This window comes from Pan troglodytes, chromosome 18 (assembly GCF_028858775.2).
Source record: "Pan troglodytes isolate AG18354 chromosome 18, NHGRI_mPanTro3-v2.0_pri, whole genome shotgun sequence".
Taxonomy (NCBI): Eukaryota; Metazoa; Chordata; class Mammalia; order Primates; family Hominidae; genus Pan; species Pan troglodytes.
This window is the reverse complement of record NC_072416.2, coordinates 73,695,156-73,718,483: the sequence shown is the minus strand read 5'-3', so window position 1 is coordinate 73,718,483 and position 23,328 is coordinate 73,695,156. Positions and strand designations below refer to the sequence as shown.

Below are 23,328 nucleotides of genomic sequence, written 5' to 3'. Positions count from 1 at the left end.
TCCATTATGGCAGCCAGGGCTGCAGTCATCTGAAGACTTGATGGGGGCTCAAGGATCCAGTTCCAAAATGGTTCCCTTGCATGGCTGACAGGTCAGTGTCAGCTGTTGGCAGGAGGCTTCAGTTCCTTATAACAAGGACCTCTCCACAAGGCTACCAGAGTATTCAGCTTCACGACTCAGTGGCTGGCTCCCCACAGAACAGGCAATCCAAGAGAGCGAAGCAGAAGCCACAGTGTCTTTTATGACCTAGCCTCAGAAGCCAGAGCCTATCTGTAATATCTTAATGGTTATTCAGATCAGCCCTATTAAATATGGGAGGGGATTGCTAAGAGGCATGAATACCAGGAGGCAAGAATCACTGGGGACCATTCTGGAGTTTGGCTATCACAGATGCTATTTTAGATAGCTTTTTATCCCGTTTTCTGGTTATTACTGTTGCAATTAAGCTTTTGTTCCTCTTTGTGGCAATTACTGTTGGTTGCTAGATAAAAACACTAACCTTACCATTATCACTAGAATAATAATTGTACTCCTATAATCCCAGCACTTCGGGAGGCTGAGGTGGAGGATTGCTTGAAGCCAGGAGTTCGGGACCAGCCTGGGCAACAAAATGAGACCCCCCCCCATCTCTAAAAAACAAACAACAGCAACAACAACAAAAACCCAAAAGAATGATAATTCTAATTTGTCTGGGAATGCTTTTGGGATTTGGGGATTTTTTTTTTTTTTTTTGAGACAGAGTTTCACCCTTACCGCCCAGGCTGGAGTACAGTAGCACGATCTTGGCTCACTGCAACCTCTGCCTCCCAGGTTCAAGCAGTTCTCCTGCCTCAGCCTCCCGAGTAGCTGGGATTACAGGCGCCTGCCATCTCACCCAGCTATTTTTTTGTATTTTTAGTAGAGACGGGATTTTGCCATGTTGGGCAGGCTGGTCTTGAACTCCTGACCTCAGGTGATCCACCCGCCTCAGCCTCCCAAAGTGCTGGGATTACAGATACAAGCCACCGCACCCAGCCTTTTTCGGGATTTTTTAAATGTAGATCATCATATACAAATACAGCTGACTTTTCAACAATGTAGGTGTTAGTGGTGCCAACCCACCTTGCAGTCAAAAATCTGCATATAACTTTTGGCTCTGCAAAAACATCAAGCCTATTGTTGACCAGAAGCCTTGACATAAACAATTAACACATATTATGTATGTTATGTGTATTATATACATATTCTTAAAATAAAGCAAACTAAAAAAAGAAAATGTTATTAAGAAAATCATAAGGAATAGGCCAGGTGCTGTGGCTCACATCTGTAATCCCAGCACTTTGGGAGGCCGAGGCAGGCAGATAACCTGAAATCAGGAGTTCAAGACCAGTCTGGCCAACATGGCGAAACCCTGTCTCTACTAAAAATACAAAAATTAGCTGGGCGTGATGGTACGTACCTGTAATCCCAGCTACTTGGGAGGCCAAGGCAGGAGAATTGCTTGAACATAGGAGGCAGAGGTTGCAGTGAGCCGAGATCATGCCACTGCACTCCAGCCTGGGCCACAGAATGAGACTCCATTTCAAAAACAAAAAAGAGAAAAGAAAATCATAAGGAATAGAAAATATATTTATTCATTAAGTGGAAGTGGATCATCATAAAGGTCTTTATCCTCATCATCTTCATGTTGAGTAGGCTGAGGAGGAGGAGAAGAAGAAGAGGGTTTGGTCTTGCTATCTCAGGGGTTGCAGAGGCAGAAGAAAATCTATGTGTAAGTGGACCCACACAGTTCAAACCTGTGTTGTCCAAGGGTTAACTGTAGTGTTTCTTTCCAGCCTTCTGTTCCTTTTATTTCTCTTACTGTGTTGACTAGAACTGACAATATCACAATCATCTGCAGATGATGACTTGGTTTTTGTTTTTCACTTCTCTTTCTCTTCTGTCCTGCTGGCCAGAACCTTCTGTATAATGTTGAATAAAAGCGGTGATAGCAAGTCCCCCTTGTCCTATTCCTGATTTTAAGGACATATATTTGCTATAGGTTTTTTATAGTTGCCCTTTATAAATTTAAGTACTCTTCCCGAGTCCTAGTTTGCCAAAAGGTTTTTAATCAAAGGATGTTGAATTCTACCAAATGCTTTCTTTGCATATATTTTCCCCATAATTATATATATGTATATGTGTCTGTGTGTGTGTATATATACATATATATATGTATATATATATATTTTTTTTTTATTTGAGACAGAATCTCACTCTGTCACCCAGGCTGGAGGGCACTGGCACAGTCTTGGCTCACTGCAACCTCTGCCTCCTGTGTTCAAGTGATTCTCGTGCTTCAGCCTCCTGAGTAGCTGGGATTACAGGCATGCGCCACCACTCCCAGCTAGTTTTTGTATTTTTAGTAGAGATGGGGTTTCACCATGTTAGCCAGGCTGGTCTCGAACTCCTGACCTCAGGTGATCTGCTCACTCACCTCAGCCTCCCAAAGTCCTGGGATTACAGGTATGAGCCACTGTGTCTGGCCATCCCTAATTACATTGTTCTTTAATTTGTTCACGAGAGTTCCATTAATTTTTGCTTTGTTTTCATGCTAAAGTGGCCTCGTCTTCCTGAGTGCCAGCAGCCACTCCAGCTAAGGCTCTGGGAGAGCAGTGTCTGAGGGCTCAGGGTTCCCCTTTAAGCAGCAATTCCTGAAGTAGGCTAGGTTCCAGCCAGGTAAGGGAGATTTTGGACAGACTCCATCATTCCCTATTTTACATGTAGCAGTGATGGTCACTGTGTCCAAGCTGAGGGTGCAATCTGCTAGGATGATGCAGAGTGTGGTGTGTAAAAGTGAGACTGCACATTGTTGGTACACACAGCATTTCCCAATTTCTAGATGCAGCTCATGAATTGTATACATGAGGGAAAAGAAGGCAACCACGAAGGTCTGGGTGGGCTCATAAAGAGTCAACACTCACTTCCTTAAGTATTCCAAACCATGACCTCCACCCAGAATTTTGTTGTTTAGGAGCAAACGCTTGTTCTCCAAAGGCCTGTGATGCCCATGGCAGGAGTCCAGGGATTCTGCCTCAGGTGGCTCGTCCAAGTGGATTTTATAATGACAGTTCACACAGGGAACAGCACTCAAATCTCTGAAACAAAGCTTTCCATTTCTTGTAAACCCACAGGGGCCAGCACCCTTGAAAGTATTTAGCCAGAAGTGTCTTACAGATGTCCTGGGGCAAAATTTCGTAATTGCACCTCAGGGTACCCGTTTGGGCTTGTCACTTTAATGATCCCATGGCTGATGGCATTTCTTAAGGTTAGACTCATTTTTGTACCTCAACCTAATCAGACATCCAGGTCTGGATTTTCTCCTCACCAAGTACAGGTGAAAATGAGGGGCTCTGGCACCTTCAAACCTAAAAACCACATGAAGCCTGGCATCTTTGATAGGGGCTTGGAACATACTAAACACTTAATAAATCATCTTTGCCTTCTTTTTCCAAACAGATCCCAAATCAGCAAAGTGGAACTCTTCAGATCATTCCAGAAGCTGCTAAGCAGAATTGCAAGGGACAAGTGGCCACACTCCCTCAGGTGATGCTGTTGACCTGTGTTTTCTCATATTTAGGTAGACAACTGTTTTGATTCTGGCTTCTGAGTAGCAAGAAGCTTTGGCAGGAGTGGTGGTTCAGCAAGCCAGTGGCACTTATTGTTGACCACAAGTTCTTCTTTCCCCATAGCCCTATTTGCAGATACGTGCATGATCTGAGATGCAGAGGATGGGTAGTTTGGTGGTATAGAGTTATAAAAAACTAAGGATAGAACTGGGGCTTGGCCATTCCAGGCCCTCCTTTGATTCCACCTCTAGATGGAGATCACTGTGGAAATGGGAGTGCTCTAAGAGCAATATATTCTGTTACAAGTGTTACTCCTCTTTTCCTTTTGAACTTGCAGCTCCATGACTTAAATTGCTCTTCAAACAAAAATTCAAAGAACTTTAAAACCACTCTTGGGAACAAGTAGGTGGGTGCAGTGACATTCTGACAGTAACCACCTAGATTTAGGTGAAGTTTCACAGGTGAAGGACACAGTTCCCACTAAACTGTCTTCATTTCAGACAACTACCACAAGTTAAGGAAAGCCCCAAACCACCCATACTTCTGACCAACTGGCTACAAATTTGAGTGTCTCCACTCCCCCTCACGTTCAGTCATTCACTAGAACATCTCTCAGAACTCAGAAAAGCACTATAGTTGCCATTAAAGTTTTATTATGAAGGCTACAGATCAGCACTAGCCAAGAGGAGAGAGATATAGGGTAAGATATGAGAGGGTCGCAAAGGCAGAGCTTCCATGTCCTCAGGACACATCACCTTCCCAGCACATTGCTGCGTATCACCAACTAGGAATCTCACTCAGACATCAGTGTCCAAAGTTTTTGTTGGAGTTTCATTAACTATTATGACTGATTGAATTATTGGCCACATGATGTGATTGAACTTAATCTCCAACCTCCTCCTCTCCCGAGAGTTCAAACTGATATCACGTGTCTCAGAGCCCTAATTCTCTACATGGTTGGTCTTTCCGGCTTGGCCGGTATCATCCTGAAACTATCTCGGGGGCCCACCGTGGGTCACCTGGTTAAACAGAAACTCACGTGTGATCAGCGAGATCTACCATGCAGGACAAAGACACTTGCAGAAACTCCAAAGCTTAGAGGCTCCCAGGAACTGGTGACAAAGACCAAGTGAATCCTTCATTATATGACAGTGGGGAAACTAAGGAGTAGCTAGAAACTTCTATATGAAGAGGCATCGCCATCATGCATACTGAAGTGATGCATCTGTGGTCAGTTGGCTTCTTTCTTGGGTTTCCATATATTCTATATGTCAAATCAGAATTTAGGTGAGGAGATACTTCTAAGGCAGAGTTTTGCTCCTGTTAACCAGGCTGGAGTGCAGTGGCACAATTTCAGCTCACTGCAGCCTCCGCCTCCCGGGTTCAAGTGATTTTCCTGCCTCAGTCTCCAGAGTAGCTGGGATTACAGGCACCCGCCACCACGCCCGGCTAATTTTTGGTATATTTAGTAGGGACGGGGTTTCACCATATTGACCAGGCTGGTCTTGAACTACTGACCTCAGGCGATCCACCTGCCTCAGCCTCCCAAAGTGCCAGGATTACAGGCGTGAGCCACCGCCTGGCATGTATGTATGTATGTTTGTTTGTTTGTTTTTGAGACAGGGTAGCTGAGACAATTAAGGGAAGTGTTGCATGTGACCAAGAGCCTGGTTTGTGGTAGGGTTTTGATAACTAGTAGTTACTATTTATTTTATTTATTTATTTATTTTTTTGAGACAGTGTCTTGCTCTGTCGCCCAGTCTGTGTAGTACAGTGGCACAATCGTAGCTTACAGGAACCTCCGCTTCCTGGGTTCAAGTGATTCTCCTGCCTCAGCCTCCCAGGTAGCTGGGACTACAGGTGCCTGCCATCATGCCCGGCTAATTTTGTATTTTTAGTAGAGATGGGGTTTCACCATGTTGGCCAGGCTGGTCTCAAACTCCTGACCTCAGGTGATCTGCCTGCTTCGGCCTCCCAAAGTGCTGGGGTTACAGGTGTGAGCCACCATGCCTGGCCTAGAAAACTTTTAAACCAAAAAAGTAGACAGTTGTTTTTATTTTATCTGATTCCACTAGGACCATAGAAACCTAGAATTCTGTTCATTCTTCACTGTTTTAATTCATGTTGCTTTCTCATGAATTCCCTACAAAGGAGACAGAGTTGCTCTAGGAAAGTGTCAAAAGTCAAAATAAAAATGTAAAGACAAATCTCTAAATTTAATGTTTTATTTGGGATACAAGAAATTCAAGACATACAGACTGGGTGGTCTTCAATATGTCTGAAGAACAAAGGGAAGGTTAGAGGTTTTATTTTTCAAAAAAGAAATGTAACATATTGTTCAAGAAGGTTCATTGACATGAGTAAAGTTGTGAGGAGCTGCCAAGTGATGGCATTGGGTAAAACTATTCTTAAAGTCTGCAGCAGGTTGGTTCAGTAGCTGTTAGATAAAACTGGCGGGCAGTTTTAGCAGCCAGGCTTGCAGAGAATGCATTCTTGGAGCAATGTTATGCGCCCTGAGTGTTTTTTACCCCTGGCTTCTCAACTCTGTTTCAGTTGAGTATGACAAGAATAACGTAGTTTGTATGATCAACTTTCACAAAAGCATACTGAACTCCTTCTCTACCTAAGTCTCATTACAAGTCTGTCCAGTTGCTTGCTCAGGTGTCTGGTGGCCCCCAGGGTGGCTATTCAATGAGAACCTGTGTATTTGGTGGCCTGTGTGCATTAGGGTGCAGAAGCTGGATACCTACCAGGAGTACAAGGAGGCTGCGTCCTCTTACCAGGAAGCCTGGAGCACACTCCGGAAGCAGGTGTTTGGATCCTGGATCAGAAACCCACCGGATTATCACCAGTTCAAGTGAGAAGGAAATGTTTGCTCTGGTAGCAGGACCCTTCATCCTGAACTGCCTTCCTCCACGCAGGACAAGTCTTAGCTTTTTTGGTAGTTAAATCAGGGAACAGTCTTTCTGAGCTTTGCATCTCTGTTGTGTAATACAGATGGAATCTGGAACTTAGAGCAGGCTATACTTGATTGAAGTAGCTCTCTGCTAAAATGGCATCTCACTAATGACCTCACTATCTGACTTCCATTGTGTTTTATTGCTTCTCTAAAATATGAAATCAGAGTTTGGAACATGATGCTTTGAAAGTACTCTGCAGCAGCTCTGTTTTATGGGTTCCTACATTGATTCAGCAAATATTTATTGAGCTGAAATGATGTTTGACGCTCTGCAAGTTTTACAGCTTTGCCTAGCATAGCGAACATATATTTTGTATTCCCAGCCTTTCTTTCTTCAAGGAGCCATTCTTTTCCCATTCTTCAGTGATCCTGCTCTGTGCCTCAGACTTGGCTGAAGCTAACCTTACTCCCTGGCTCTAGGAATAGCCTGTGAGCCAGCCCTGGACCGCCCTGGACTTGTTCTGAGAGGTATCAGGAAAGGCTGTCTGTTTTGATCTGGAGCTGTAAGGGTCACATAATCATGGGACTGCCGGTGGCCATCTTTTCCTACTACCTAGAGAAAGCCAGCAAAGAATGAAGGCAACAAAGGAAACAGCCAAGAGAATCAAAGATCTAGTAACACTGTTTAGATATCTCAATTATGTGAGACAGATTCGTGTTGTTATTTTGATTAAGCCTGTTTGTGTTGGTTTTCTGACTTACAATTGAAAGAGTTCTGTCCAAAAAGCCAAAAGGTGGCCAGGCTTGGTGGCTCAGGCCTGTAATCCCAGCACTTTGGGAAGCCCAGGCAGGCAGATCACTTGAGGTCAGGAGTTCAAGACCAGCCTGGCCAACCTGGTGAAACCCTGTCTCTACTAAAAATACAAAAACTAGCCAGGCATGGTGGCGCACACCTGTAATCCTAGCTACTCGGGAGGCTGAGGCAGGAGAATTGCTTGAACCCAGGAGGCGGAGGTAGTGGTGAGCAAAGATCGTACCGCTGCACTCCAGCCTGGGTGATAGAGCAAGACCCTATCTCAAAAAAAAAGAAGCCAAAAGGCCCTGCAGCAAATCAGCAATAGACCCAGCAGCCAATCCTGTTTTAACATCGAATGTTTAACACTCAACTTCAGACCTTGAATGATTGACTGAAAATGGAAGCTCCCATGTTGGGGTTACTCAAGGTCCTTATTGGTTCTTCAGCATTTTGTGGCTATAAATATTTTTAAATAACAGTTGTATTGAGATATAATTCACAGACCATAAAATTCACCCAACTAAAGTATACATTTTAAAAGTTTTTAGGCCGGGCACGGTGGCTTACGCCTGTAATTCCAACACTTTGGGAGGCCGAGGCAGGCAGATCACCTGAGGTCAGGAGTTCGAGACCAGCCTGGCCAACATGATGAAACCCCGTCTCTGCTAAAAATACAAAAATTAGCTGGGCATGGTGGTGCACGCCTGTAGTCCCAGCTACTTGGGAGGCTGAGGCAGGAGAATCACTTGAACCTGGGAGGCGGAGGTTGCAGTGAGTCAAGATCATGCCATTGCACTCCAGCCTGGGTGACAGAGTGAGATCCTGTCTCAAAAAAAAAAAAATTTTTTTTAGTATATCCACAGAGTTGTGCAACCATCAATTTTAGAACGTTTTCATCACAAATTTTGTGCCTGTAATAGTTTCCTAGAGCTGTTTCTTAATAAAGTACCACAAGCTAGGTGGCTTAAGACAACAGAAATGTATTCCTGGCCGGGTGCAGTGGCTTACGCCTGTAATCCCAACACTTTAGGAGGCCGAGGTGGGCAGATCACGACGTCAGGAGATCAAGACCATCCTGGCCAACATGGTGAAACCCTGTTCTACTAAAAATACAAAAATTAGCCAGGCGTATTGGCGCACGCCTATAGTCCCAGCTACTCAGGAGGCTGAGGCAGAAGAATCTCTCAAACCCAGGAGGTGGAGGTTGCAGTGAGCCAGGATCGTGCCACTGCACTCTAGCCTGGGTGACAGAGCAAGACTCCATCTCAAAAAATAAAAAGAAAAGAATGTATCCCCTTTCAGTTCTGGAGGCTAGAAGTCCAAACAGGTTGTTGGTGGGGCTTCTGCTTCCTCTAAAAGCTTTAGGGCAGGGGTCCCCAACCCCAGAGCCACAGACCGTTACTTGTCTGTGGCCTGTTAGGAACCAGGTCACACAGCAGGAGATAAGTAACAGGTGAGCACTTGAAGTTTCATCTGTATTTACGGCTGCCCCCCATCGCTCACATTTCTGCCGTAGCTCCTCCTCCTGTCATACCAGCAGTGGCGTTAGATTCTCATAGGAGCGTGAATCCTATTGTGAACTGTGCATGCAAGGGATCTAGGTTGCACACTCCTTGTGAGAATATAATGCCTGATGATCTGTCAGTGTCTCCCATAACCCCCATATGGGACTGTCTAGTTGCAGGAAAACAAGCTCAGGGCTCCTACTGATTCTACCTTATGGTGAGTTGTATAATTATTTCATCATGTATTATGATGTAATAATAATAGAAATACAGTGCACAGTAAATGTAATTCACTTCAGTCATCCCGAAACTATCCCCTTATCCCCACCCCGGATCTGTGGAAAAATTATCTTCCATGAAACCAGTCCCTGGTGCCAAAAAGGTTGGAGACTGCTGCTCTAAGGAAGACTTTTTCGTGCCTTGGGGACTGCTGCTCTGAAGAAGACTCTTTCATGCTTCCTCCTTAGCTTCTGATGGCTCCTGGCAGTCCTTGGCTTGTGGCTGCATCACTTCAGTTTCTCCCTCTGTCTTCACATGGCCTTCCGTGTCTGTGTCTCACATGGCCTTCTTCCCTGTGTCTGTGTCTTTCCATGGCCTACTTATAAGGACCCCAGTAATTGGATTTAGGGCCTGCCCTAATCCAGTCTGATTACATCTTAACTAACTATATCTGCAAAGACTCTATTTCCAACTAAAGTCACATTCTGAGGTTTCCGGTAGACATGAAGTTTTGGGGGACACCACTCAACCCATTGCGGAACCCATTAGCAGTCACTTCCTGTTCCTCAACGCCCCCTACCCCAGGGCAATCAGTAATCTACTTTCTGTCTGTTTGGATTTGTCTATTCTGAACATTTCATATAAATGGAATCATAGAATATGTGGTCTTTTGTGACTGGCTTCTTTCACTTAACATGTTTTCAAGATTTATGTTGTAGCATGAATCAGTACTTTATTACTATTTATGGAATAAAAATCAGTTGTATGGATATAAATGTTTTGTTTATCCAGTCATAAGTTGTTGGACATATGGGTTGTTTTCACTTTTTGGGTCTTGTACATAGGGTTTCTATGAACATTTGTGTACAAGTTTTTGTGTGAACATATATTCTTTTTTTTTTTTTTTTTAGATGGGGTCTTGCTCTGTTGCCCAGGCTGGAGTACAGTGGCACAATCTTGGCTCACTGCAAGCTCCGCCTCCTGGGTTCACGCCATTCTCCTGCCTCAGCCTCCCGAGTAGCTGGGACTACAGGTGCCCGCCACCACGCCCAGCTAATTTTTTGTATTTTTTATAGGGACAGGGTTTCACCGTGTTAACCAGGATTGTCTCGATCTCCTGACCTTGTGATCCGCCTGCCTCAGCCTCCCAAAGTGCTGGGATTACAGGCGTGAGCCACCGCTCCCAGCCTGTGAGCATATATTCTTTAAATGTTTTTTTAATTACAGAAATAATACATGTATGTCATAAGAAGTTATCCTTGAATTTTTTTCCATAAGAAATCCTTTTAGATAGGAAAGAAAGAAGGCCAGGCATAGTGGCACCTGTAATCCTAACACTTTGGGAGGCCAAGGTGGGCGGATAGCTTGAGGCCAGGAGTTCGAGACCAGCCTGGCCAACATGGCGAAACCCCGTCTCTACTAAAAATACAAAAATTAGCTGGGCGTGGTGGCGCATGCCTGTAGTCCCAGCTACTTGGGGGACTGAGGCACAAGAATCGCTTGAACCTGGGAGGCGGAGGTTTCAGTGAGCTGAGATCGCACCACTGCACTCAAACCTGGGCAACAAAGTGAGACTCTGTCTCAAAGAAAAAAAAAAAAAGGCAATGACCAACATGGAGAAACCCCGTCTCTACTAAAAATACAAAATTAGCTGGGCGTGGTTGTACATGCCTGTAATCCCAGCTACTCGGGAGACTGAGGCAGGAAAATCGCTTGAACCCAGGAGGCGGAGGTTGTGGTGAACCAAGATTGTGCCATTGCACTCCAGCCTGGGCAATAAGAGTGAAACTCCGTCTCAAAAAAAAAAAAGCAAAAATATCACTACTTGAAGGGCAGGATCTCCAATATTCTGCTTTAATCAGTTTCTTTTGCCTGGCCCCAAATCTTACATTATGACAGCAGCTGGGACACCTGGGCTGTCAGGAGCTTTTATCTAAAGGATGATGCATCTCTCTCTTATGAGATCTTATTTTAAAGGATAAAGACTTATATTAAAACGTAAAAGGATAATGTTTTTTATGCCTAAATTTTATGTTAAATTTTCACCCCCCAAAAAAACCAACAAATTTAGACTTCAGAATAGAGACTAGAAAAAAAACATGAAGGCTAGAGACTAAAGGCAGCTTCACTTTGGACTGTACCTGTTTTCTCAAGAGCTAAAAGTAGGTGCTTAAACCATCCTACATTTTATTTTAATCTCTTAAAACCCAGGTTTAAAATCTCATCTGTGCCTTACAATCACATCTCTGCAATCTTGGCAGGCTCTCAGATTTCATACATTTATAAAATGTGTTTTTACTGTTTTTTATTTTTAACGGCAAGTGAAAGGATTTTTATTTTACTAATGTTTCTTAACCTATATTTGGCTGATAACTGCTTCTAATTTTTAAATACATTTTCTTTTTTGAACTTGTTATGGAAATTTTTAGTCACAAATATAGACTAGCACAGTGGACTCCCTGAACCACCACTCAAACTTAGCAAACGTCAGCTTTATTGCTGCTCTTGTTTGATCTATTGCCTCGTCCCCGCCAATATTTTTTTTCTTTGACCATTTAAAGCAAATCCTAACCATCGTATTTCACCCAACAGAATTAATATCCTTAATATCTAATATGTAGTCTGCTCAGTTTTCCCATGTTGTCTCAAAAATGTATTTTGACTGTTTATTTGTTCAAATTAAGATCTAAATAAGAGCCACACTGTGCATTTGATTGATGGGGTCTTTTGTCTCTTTAAATCTGTAAGAGTTACCCTTTTTTCTGTGTTGAAAGGTGGGTTTTTTGTCCTGTAGAATTTCCCACATTTTGTATTTCACTGCTCATTTCCTCCCAGTGTTGTTTAAAGGTTCCTATCTCCCCAGTATTTCCTAAAAATGTGCAGTTACACAAAGAGCCTTGATTAGATTCAGGTGCGGTTGATCTGATGTAAGTACTTCCTGAGTGACTCTGCATCTTTGTTTTGCATCATATGGAGAGGAACGTGACATCTGGTGGTTCCACACGCTGTGACTGAGCAGTGGGGTCTGTGGTGTCAGTCTGGTCTTTTCCATTATAAAGTACCCCACTAACCTTCCACCTGGTGGTTCTAGCAGCCGTGTCAGGGGTCCCTGAGACCACCCTCATGCTTGATGATTCACAAGATAGATTCACAGAACTCTGAAAAGCTGTTATACACATCATTCCTGTTTATTTTAGTGAAAGGATACAGATTAAAATCAGCAAACGGAGAAGGTGCATGAGCGAAGTCCAGCAGAAAACAAGCACAAGCTTCCAGTTGTACCCTCAATATGAACCGTGCGTGTTTGATTCTTTGACCTGGGAGGGGCCTTGCTCACTCGGTGGAGAGATTGTTCCTCCCAAGGCTAGCCAATTCCTGGAGAGAGTAAATGACTCACCTATGACTGCTCCTTTCATATGTAAATCAACCAATCTGGAGCCCATACCCCAATCTCTCCTTTACAGGACGTCTCATACTCTGAGCCAATATCCCATACTCTGGGATATCCACCTGCCCAAATCACCGCAGGGCCAGGTACCAGAAAGCTAAGGACAGCCCCTAGGCCCCACAGCCTGCTGAAATTATTCAAACTCGCCAGTCTGCTTACTCGGCCTTGCCCCTTCCTTCCCATGGAGATCACCAGGCTCTTACTCCACTTAATCCCCTCGTTCCCTCTGCCTCCTCACTGACCCTGGGCTTCCAGTGTGGCTCCCTGTGGCGTGCCATGCCCCTTTTGGAATCTGTAAGTACAACAAGCTTTCTTGTCAATGGCAGTCACCTGATCTATTGCCCTCACCATACTTGAATAATAATAAAACCTATATTTTATATTTTTTTATCTTACTTTTTTGGAGACGGGTGTCTTGCTGTGTTGCCCAGGCTAGTCTCGAATGCTTGAGCTCAAACAATCTTCCCACCTTGGCCTTCCATAGTGCTGGGATTACAGGCATGAGCTACCACGTCGGGCCGCCTAAAACCTATATTTTAAAACACTCCCCCAGTGGTGTCACACAGACAGCACTTAATCCTCCCAGCAATGATGTATGGCAGTATGTGCCAGTTGTTGCCAATTATAGAAGCTCGCTGAGCCTTGGATGCTGCTAACGTCGCATGATGCACAGGACAACTGCCCTGTCCCCACCCCCACTACCCACAAATAATTATCTGGCTCAAAATGTCAGTCGTGCTGAGGTTAAGAAACCCTGCTTCTAACAATTGTCTTTTAAAGTCACTTGAAATAGTTCCTCTCTAGTTATTGCTCCAAATCTGTACATAATTTTACTTTCAGTTTTTAGGGGTGCCTTTTAAAAAATTATGTAAAATGTTTGTATGATTCCAAAGTTGAAACTAGTTTGGTTTTGTTTTTTATTTTTTTATTTTATTTTATTTTATTTATTTTTTTTTTTTGAGACAGAGTCTTGCTCTGTCACCCAGGCTAGAGTGCAGTGGTGCGATCACGGCTCACTGCAAGCTCCGTCTCCTGGGTTCACGCCATTCTCCTGCCTCAGCCTCCTGAGTAGCTGGGACTACAGGCGCCCGCCACCACGCCCAGCTAATTTTTTGTATTTTTAGTAGAGACGGGGTTTCACCATGTTAGCCAGGATGGTCTCGATCTCCTGACCTCATGATCCGCCCGCCTTGGCCTCCCAAAGTGCTGGGATTACAGGCGTGAGCCACCGCGCCCGGCCCCCTTGTTTGTTTTTTAAAAAATAGAGACAGGGTCTCACTATGTTGGCCAGATTGGTCTTTAATTCCTGGCCTCAAACGATCCTCCCATCTTGGCCTCCCAGAGTGCTAGGATTACAGGCATGAGCCACCACACCTGGCTAGAACTAGTTTTCTTTGAAGAAAGGTACACTCAGAGAGGTCTTTCATCCTTGTCCCCTCCCTGGTTTTTTCTTCACTCTAGCAGTAGTCATAAATCCATATCATATATACAACAATTTGTATTTTTGCCACTGTATCTTTTGGATAGTCTTAGAAGTGGGATTGTTGGGTCAAAGATTAAATAAACATATAATTTTGCTTGATTTAAATCTATCTTCTAAGTTCTATTTCTAAATACAATGAATCCAAAGAAAGCAAAGCACAGAACAGCATTACAACCATGCCATTTATATTAAAAAAGCATGAAAGAGGCCGGGCGCAGTGGCTCATGCCTGTAATCCCAGCACTTTGGGAGGCTGAGGCAGGCGGATCACCTGAGGTTGGGAGTTCAAGAGCAGCCTGGCCAACATGGAGAAACCTCATCTCTACTAAAAATAAAAAATTAGCCGGGCGTAGTGGCGCATGCCTATAATCCCAGCTACTCGGGAGGCTGTCAGGGGAATCGCTTGAACCCGAGAAGCGGAGGTTGCGGTGAGCCAAGATCAGGCCATTGCACTCCAGCCTGGGCAACAAGAGCAAAACTCCGTTTCAAAAAAAAAAAAAGGCATGAAAGATATGTAACTGTTTAGCTTGTATATACTAAAGTATCTCTGAATCGACTTACAAGAAACCAGTCATCGAACAGGAAAAAGGATGGCTGGGGTCCAAGGAGTGGGAGGGAGACTTTTTACTGAATACCCTTTTAAAAATTTTTTTTTTTTTTTAATTATTATACTTCAAGTTTTAGGGTACATGTGCACAATGTGCAGGTTAGTTACATATGTATACATGTGCCATGCTGGTGTGCTGCACCCACTAACTCGTCATCTAGCATTAGGTATATCTCCCAATGCTATCCCTCCCCCCTCCCCCCACCCCACAACAGGCCCCAGAGTGTGATGTTCCCCTTCCTGTGTCCATGTGTTCTCATTGTTCAGTTCCCACCTATGAGTGAGAATATGCTGTGTTTGGTTTTACCCTTTTAAAATTTTGAACCATGTTTATGTCTATTTTTTAAATAAATTTTTTAAATGAAAAATTAGTGGGAAAAGATTTCTCTATCTTAAACTGCATTAACACCAGAAAACACGTAGAGGCAATGTTGCATAGGGAAGAGGAACCTCACAAGCTGCTTTAGGCAGCTGAATTCCACAGAATTACTGTCTTCTGGAATTTGGCTCTTTCAGGGAAGTTTAAACTTTCAGCATTGCTGTTTATTCTGTGCCCATAAGTGGGTTCTAATGTTATGACTGTGTTGCATAATTTGTATTTTCTTCATAATTTTCAAAACTTGGCTTGATTTAAATAATTGTATAGGTTTCATGTAGTCATTTCTGCATAGGGTTAAATGCCTTGTTTTATGGAGTTGATCAGCGCCAAGCATGAGCTCACTGTCTGGGGAAACGAGGCTGCTATGGAGATAATGACCAACCCTGGCTGCCAGTGCCTCTGGTCGGAAGAAATGCAAGCCCTGTTTGATTTGGTAGTGTCTGTGGCTGGGGGAAAGCTGCCTCCACCTGGACCTTGGCAAGACTTTTTGGATTTAAGACAGTGTTCTGAGCAAGCCTTAGCCAAAATTTTCCAGCTCCTAAAACCCAGTTCCCTTCCTGGCTAGTTAAATGGCTTAGGACAGTGTTATCTTTTCAACTGCCACTGCCTCCTGAGATGGTGTCTGGGAAAGCCAGAGGAGCTGTTAAAATGAGTCCCACCACAGCAGAAAAGCTATTGAAACCAGGAGACAGCTTCCAACTGGAAAAATACTTAGTATCTAAGTGCTTACTTTCAAGAGCTCAAGCAGCTCTTCCCATAGGCGGCTATCCCGAAGGAATGGTTGAATACAGAAACAGCCAAGGAGGCAGATATTTTAGACAAAGCACATTTATTTTCCAGAAAGAGTAGTTTTTTTAATACCCCATATTGAAGAATTATTGACCTTCACATCCTATAAATGTGAATCCTTTTAAACTTAAACGTGTCTGTACTGGGGCTGAGACTGACTTGCTGTAACACCATCCAGATGAATCCAAAACAAATCTTTATACCTATGGTCCAAAAGTGGTAGAAAAATTCTGTAAAGACTTAAGGGCTTCAGGCAAAGTTGTTTGAATTCAATTTTTATTTCTTAAAACTGGGGACCCAAAATGAATCAAAAGGGATAGATGTCAGATGAGTGGTTATTGCCTGATGTGGTGGGGGATGGGGAGCAGGCGGTTGAGTAGAAAGAGGCACAGGAGCACCCTCTGGGAGATGGAAACATCCTGTGTTTTGATTGGAGCGTTGATTATATTGGTGTAAACATTTGTCCAAATTAAGTCTACACGTTAATGTTCGTGTACTTTACGTAATTATACCTCAAATTTAAAATGCAAAAAAACAAAAACATGGTCCTTATTACTTTGTGTAGTAGAATAAAACTGGGCCTAGATACTCAAGCAATTGTGTCCTAGTACCAGTTCTGCCACTAACTTCTATGTGGATGTGGGGAAAGTATGTAACCTCTACTTATAACTTCTCATCTGTCCTACAAAATTAGATCCTCGCATTTAGGATGCTCAGTTTTTTTCAACTGTTAGGTAGGATTCTCATAAAAATTATTAATTGGATAGATAATACAAAGAGAAATTTTCTCTAGGAAACTGCCCATTGTTGATGTGACTACATATGGCCTCAGTCATGTTGGTGACAAGGGAGGGATGGAAATAACTTTTTTGTTTTTTAGACAGAGTTTCACTCTTGTTGTCCAGGCTGGAGTACACTGGCGTGATCTGGGCATACCACAACCTCCACCTCCTGGGTTCAAGCGATTCTCCTGCCTCAGCTTCCCGAGTACCTGGGATTACAGGCATGTGCCACCATGCCCGGCTAATTTTGTATTTTTAGTAGAGATGGGGTTTCTCCATGAAGGTCAGGCTGGTCTCGAACTCTCAACCTCAGGTGATCCTCCCGCCTCTGCCTGCCAAAGTGCTGGGATTACAGGCATGAGCCACCGCACCCGGCCTGAAAATAAATTTTGTCTCAATCGACTAACTTGGGCTCTGAATTTAGGTATGGATTTTTTGCCCCTCATTCATATGAGCCAGTAGGGTTAGGAATCAGCTTTTAGAACAAGCCTGTCCGGCACTGCTTTTCAGTGACCAAATGCAGGGAAATGTCTCTGTGGGAGGAAAGGGAGTGGCAGAAAGTCACTCCAAGTGGGAGCCAGGCTGCCAAATGTTGGTCTCCAGCACATGTTCCCTGTACTTGGGCTCAGCTCCCGAAGGGGAAGAGCTCACAATGGAAACAGTGATGGCCATTTGCTCAGGCAGCCAAGAGAATGAAAAGCACATTGAAACTAAGCAGTGTCTCCACAGGAGAGGTGCGGTGGGCCCCTTGCTGGTGAAACCAACCTGACAACAGGCAGGATCACAGAGCCATTCCCAGCATCTTTCTTCAGTTCAACAACAAGACCTCTCTGTGCAACCTCTCAAGAAATCTCTGGCAAATGATACTGTGGGCAGTATTACTAAGCTTTACCCAACAATAGAGGCACACTCAGTCCAGTTCACCCGTTTGCTCTGAATTCGATTTTGTTAATTGAAAGAGCTTTTCTTAATGTAAGTTTCGGGACGTGCATCCCCCTAACCCAAAGTTTCATCAACTTCCCTGTTTATTGCTGCCTCTTGTGAACCGTTTTGACCTCCAGTGAATGCCTTTTCAGCTGGCATTTTCATGCTGTACTTTTGTTCTTCAGCTTACCCAGTGCCACTGTGAATGTCCTTCTTTACTAACATGTCAGTAACTGCTGGGCTGTGAAGCCAGCTGACAGTGGGAGAAGGCAGTCGGGGTGATGGAGTGGCAAGTGCAGTTAAACCAGCTCTGATGACAGTGCTCACTCACCTGTGCTAAAGCAGGTAGGTGGTGCTGCCTGGCTCTGTGCCTCCTTCATGAAAGATGAGAGCTGCTATGGTCTGAATGTTTGTGTCCCCCCAGATTCCTGTGTTGAAATCGTAACTCCCAGAATTATGGTATCAGAGGTGGGGTCTTTGGGAGGTGATTAGATCTTAAGAGCAGAGCCCGGCCAGGCATGGTGGCTCACGCCTGTAATCCCAACACTTTGGGAGGCCGAGGCAGGTGGATCACCTCAGGTCAGGAGTTCGAGACCAGCCTGGCCAACGTGGTGAAACGCCATCTCTACTAAAAATACAAAAATCAGCTGGGCGTGGTGGCGGGCGCCTGTAATCCCAGCTACTCGGTAGGTTGAGGCAGGAGAACCATTTGAACCCGGGAGAAGGAGGTTGCAGTGACCTGAGATCGCGCCATTGCACTCCAGCCTGGGCGACAAGAGCAAAACTCCGTCTCAAAAAAAGAAAAAACGCAGAGCCCTCATGAATGGGATTAGTGTCCTTATCAAAGAGACTCCAGAAATTCCTTACCTCTTCCGCCATGTGAGGACACAATGAGAAGATGGCTGTCTATAAACCAGGAATCTGGCTCTCACTAGACACCAAATCACACCTTCATCTTGGACTTCCCAGCCTCCAGAATGGTAAGAAATAGAGCTATATTGTTTATTAACTATTCAGTCTATGGTGTTTTGTTATAGCAGCCCAAACAAGGGCCCACGTGGCTTAGTATTTTGCTTGCATATACTTTGAGGGAATTATTTTGTAAAATAAATGGGCCGGGCATGGTGGCTCACACCTGTAATCCCAGCACTTTGGGAGGCCAAGGTGGGCAGATCACTTAAAGTCAGGAGTTAAGACCAGCCTGGCCAACATGGTGAAACCCCACCTCTATTAAAAATATAAAAATTAGCCGGGCATGGTGGCAGGCGCCTGTAATCCAAGCTACTGGGGAGGCTGAGGCAGGAGAATCTCTTGAACCTGGGAGGCAGAGGTGGCAGTGAGCCAAGATTGCGCCATCGCATTCCAGCCTGGGCAACAAGAGCGAAACTCTGTCTGAAAATAAAATAAAAACTAGGCCAGGCACGGTGGCTCATGCCTATAATTCCAGCACTTTGGGAGGCTGAGGTGGGTGGATCACCTGCGGTCAGCAGTTCCAGACCAGCCTGGCTAACATGGCGAAACCCCGTCTCTACTAAAAATACAAAAATTAGCTGGGCATGGTGGTGCATGCCTGTAATGCTAGCTACTCGGGAGACTGAGGCACAAGAATCTCTTGAACCTGGGAGGCAGAGGTTGCAGTGAACCAAGATCGTGCCACTGCACTCCAGCCTAGATGACAGAGACTCTGTCTCCAAAAAACAAAACATATTAAAACTGGCTGGGCAAGTTAATCCTGTAATCCCAGCTACTCAGGAGGCTGAGACAGGAGAATCATTTGAACCCGGGAGGCGGAGGTTGCAGTGAGCCGAGATTGCACCATTGCACTCCAAGCTGAGTGACGGAGCGAGACTCTGTCTCAAAAATAAATAAATGATAGTGTGTAGACTATGGTGCGATGGTCACAAACCCAGTCTTTTCAGGAGCAGGAAACTTAAGGCAGGTGGAATGAACTGGAACCGTTTTTGTTGTTGTTCTAGCTGATTGTTGCTAGATCTTAAGAATTTTTTCAGGAGAAGCAAGAAAATTAGGTATTTATATACATGTCCGTGGGCCACATTCAGACACAGCCCTTTAATTCTCACTGTCTGGACTAGCAAAATAAAGATGGGTTTTGGCATTAGACCGAAGTGTGAATTTTGGCACCAGGATGTCCTAGTTGTGTGATGTTGGGTAGGTAACTTCATTCTCAAAGTGTCAGTGTCCTCTCCTTTGAAATGAGGGCAGCTCTGCCCACTTGGCAATGGGGTTGTGATAGGTATAGGAGGGCTGTCTACCACACATGCAGTGACTAGCACTTAGGAAACTCCAGCTGAGGTCGTCTGTCTGCCAGCTTCTAAGTGACTCCTTCCAATTTGCTAGTCCCATTTTCCAGAGCTTTTGCTAATAAACATGACTGTCCTCAGGAGAAGCCTATTGGGCAGATGTTTGTAGAGTGTCATGCTGCACACCAGGTGTCTGCACATGTGTTTGCACCGCTCCATCCCACATCTGGAAGCAACAGCTCCAGGTGAAGGAGCAAAGCTGTCGATCACAGAGGTGTATGTGGATCCTGCGACCAAACTGTGGCTTTGCTTCCTCAGTGTCAGCCACCAGGATTGGTTTTAAGTGTGTTAGGCCATTCTTGCATTGCTATAAATAAATAGCTGAGACTGGGTGATTTATAAGAAAAGACATTTGGCTAGGCAAGGTGGCTCACGCCTGTAATCCCAGCACTTTGAGAGCCCAAGGCCGGCGGATTACTTGAGGTCAGAAGTTCAAGACCAGCCTGACCAACATGGTGAAACCCCGTCTCTACTAAAAATACAAAAAAAATTAGCCAGGCGTGGTGGTGGGCACCTGTAATCCCAGCTACTCAGGAGGCTGAGGCAGGAGAATCACTTGAACCTGGGAGGTGGAGGTTGCAGTGAGCAGAGATCTCGCCACTGCACTTCAGCCTGGGTGACAGTGAGACTCCGTCTCAAAAAAAAAAAAAAAAGAGAGAAAAGAAAAGACGTTTAATTGGCTCACAGTTCTGCAGGCTGTACAGGAAACAGTGCTAGCATCTGCTTCTGGGGAGGCCTCAGGAAGCTTTACTCATGATGGAAGGTGAAGCGGGAGCAGGCGTCTCACATGGTGAAAGCAGCAGCAAGAGAGAGAGTGGAGGCAGGTGCCACACACCTTGAAATGACCAGATATTGTGAAAACTATCACGAAGACAGTACCAATCATGAGGGATCTGCCCCATGATCCAAACACCTCCCACGAGGCCTCACCTCCAGCATTTAGGATTATAATTCAACTTGAGATTTGGGCAGGGACAAACATCCAAACTATAAGAAATAAAGATGAAAAAGGGAATCAGTTGTACATTTTAAGGCTTTCCTTTTTTCTGTTTAAGGAAGAATGAGTCTTTTGAGAATAAGAACATTTATATTGCCTCCTTCCAAATTCTCCTTGAAAGAGATCCTCTGGCCGCCTTTGGGATTGCACAAGCCTGTCTCATGCCCTCTTTGGGGCCAGTGTGTTTCAGCTGCTGCTGCAAAAGTAAGATGTGTCAGTGCTTGTTAAGTAGGCTCTCAGTTCCAGGTAAGAGCAGTCATACACCTGGATGCCATCAATGTGCCAGGCATTTTGCTCTGCAGCCGGGGTACAAGGATAAGGGAGAGTCCTCATGTTGCTCCTGAGTAAAGGAGGATGGCAAGTGACTTCATAGTGGAAGAGTGCAGTGTGAGGATGACTGTGACAGAGGTCTAATACCCAACCTGGGAGAAGGGTGCAGGGTTCTTAGCAAACAACTGGTAAAGGGGAAATATTAGTGGATAGCAAGCAAAAAGAATTGGGGGTACATTTGGTGACAGTTTAGAGGGAAGGGTATTTGCAGTGGAGAGCCATCATAATCAAAGGCTAGAGGTGAGAGCACAGCATGGCTGGGCTAGTGGAGTATGGGGGATGCTGGGGATGAGGCTGGAGGTCACAGCAGGGAGGACTCTGAGTGCCTTGCAAAGAAGAATAGTTTTATCCTGACCGCTCTGCACTTCAGTGATTTTGAGAGATGGGTGCTAAGATGAAGTTACATTTTAGAAAGATAACTCTTTGCTGTAGCAAGGAGAACAGACTGCAGGAGCAGGGATGGTGGTGAGGTGACGATAGTTGGGGGATTACTGTAGTAACTTCAAGAGAAATGATGAGGCCCAGGCAATAGAGGCTTGAGGAACCACAGTGAGGGGCTGACTTCAGAAACAGGCAGAGGGCGAGGTGAGTGCAGGGAGTGGAAGAGGGAGTGGTTGAAGATGACTCCCAGGTTGTCGTGTTGGTGACAGAATGGAACGCTGTGCCATGGATCGTGAAATGGGACACAGGAAGAGGAGCTGGTGTTGGGGGGGCCAGGAGATGTAGGCAGGGGATGTGCCCAGTTTCAGAGGTTAAGATTTTGGCAGGATAAGGGCCCATAGTGGGCATTTACAGGGACTGGTTTAGTGCTCAGGAGAGAGATGGGATTGAGATAAAAATTTTGGAGTCATCATTAAAGACATGGGTTAGATGAAATCATCTACAGAGAATGTGCAGATAGAGAAGAGGAGACACTGGTGAGGAGGGAACCCTGGGGAAATGGAGACTTCAGGAGCAGGTAGAAAAGCATAGAAACGAGAGTGACTGAGAGACTAGAGGAAAATCAGGAGAAAGCCAATTAGGAGCTTCCAGGAGAGAGTAACGTAAAGTATAGGGGAGGATCCCTTGAGGCCAGGAGTTTGAGACCAACCTGGGCAACATAGTGACACCCCATTGCTACAAAAAATAAAAAATGAAAATTAGCTGGGTGTGGTGGCAAGTATCCACGGGCGGGGGACAAGGTTATTTTGGTAAGCCTAGCAAACTCTGGGGCATAGAAGTGGAGGGGTAGAAGCTTGCCTATCTTGAGCTGAGGAGGGAGGAGGAAGTGAGAAATGGAGGCAGCCAGATGCTCTCCTTTGAGAAGGACCTAATTCCTATTCTCATTGGTGTAACTTAAAAACAAAACAAAAGTGATTAAATATTTCAAACATAAAAGTAACATGAAGCTGGGCATGGTGATATGTGCCTGTAATCCAAGTTACAGGAAGCCAAGGTGCAAGGGTCGTTTGAGCCCAGGAATTCAAGACCAGCCTGGGCAACCCAGTGAGACCCTGTGTCTTTAAAAAAAAGAAAAAAGAAAAAAAAGAAACACTCATGACCCAATTAACAGTAAACATTTTGCTGTCTTTGCGTCAGGTTTTTACTTTTTGGACAAAACATGACTAGTGTTTGAAACCCCACATTTACCCTTTCCTGATCCCATTTCCCTCCCTCCATGAGGTAACCACCATCCTGAATTTGATGTTTCATTCCCTTGCGTGGTTTATACTTTTATTACATAAGTTTATATCTATAAGCAATAAATATAATTGTTTTGCAAATTTTTAAAGTTTATTATAGAGATGGATCATGCTGAATATACTGCCTCTTGCTTTTTTCATTATCAGTACTGTTTTGGAGATTTATTTATGTTGGCACATGTGGCTCTAGTTATTTCAAGTGCTATATAGTATTCCTTTGTATAAATATACCACATTATCTCTCCATTCTCCTGTGGTGGACATTTAGTTGGTTTCCAATTTTTTGTTCAAACAAGGTTGCAATGATCATTCTTCTACATGTCTCTTGTACACATGTAGGGATATTTCTGGAATATATAACTAAAAGTGGAACTTGCTAAGCCATGGATTACAGGCACCTTCAACTTCACTAGATACAGTGTCAAACTTTTTCCCAAAGTGATGGTACCAGTTTACATACAAAATAGCCATTTATGACAATTCTAGATGCTTCACGTCCTCACCAATATTTCATTTGTTGAAAATTTAATTTCGGCCAATTTGATGCAGTTATATTCTACAGTTTCCTTTAGATTTTTACA

At 44.4% G+C, this 23,328-nt stretch overlaps 1 protein-coding gene across 12 annotated transcripts in view; it reads left to right on the top strand.

Annotated features, from left to right (window-relative positions):
• Positions 1–12,836, top strand: part of ADAT1 (adenosine deaminase tRNA specific 1) — a 31,195-nt gene extending 18,359 nt beyond the window's left edge. For 6 of the 12 annotated variants that reach the window (XM_063797447.1, XM_063797441.1, XM_063797449.1 and 3 more), the window contains 2 exons: positions 3,478–3,564; positions 6,316–9,782. In XM_063797447.1, coding sequence (XP_063653517.1) covers positions 3,478–3,564; positions 6,316–6,448 — 220 coding nt within the window. In that variant the 3' untranslated portion in view covers positions 6,449–9,782. Of the gene's footprint in view, positions 1–3,477; positions 3,565–6,315; positions 9,783–12,203 lie in introns of those variants that run through there. The other 6 variants (XM_063797444.1, XM_063797446.1, XM_063797445.1 and 3 more) reach the window with 2 other exon arrangements.
• The last annotated feature ends 10,492 nt before the right edge of the window (positions 12,837–23,328 follow it).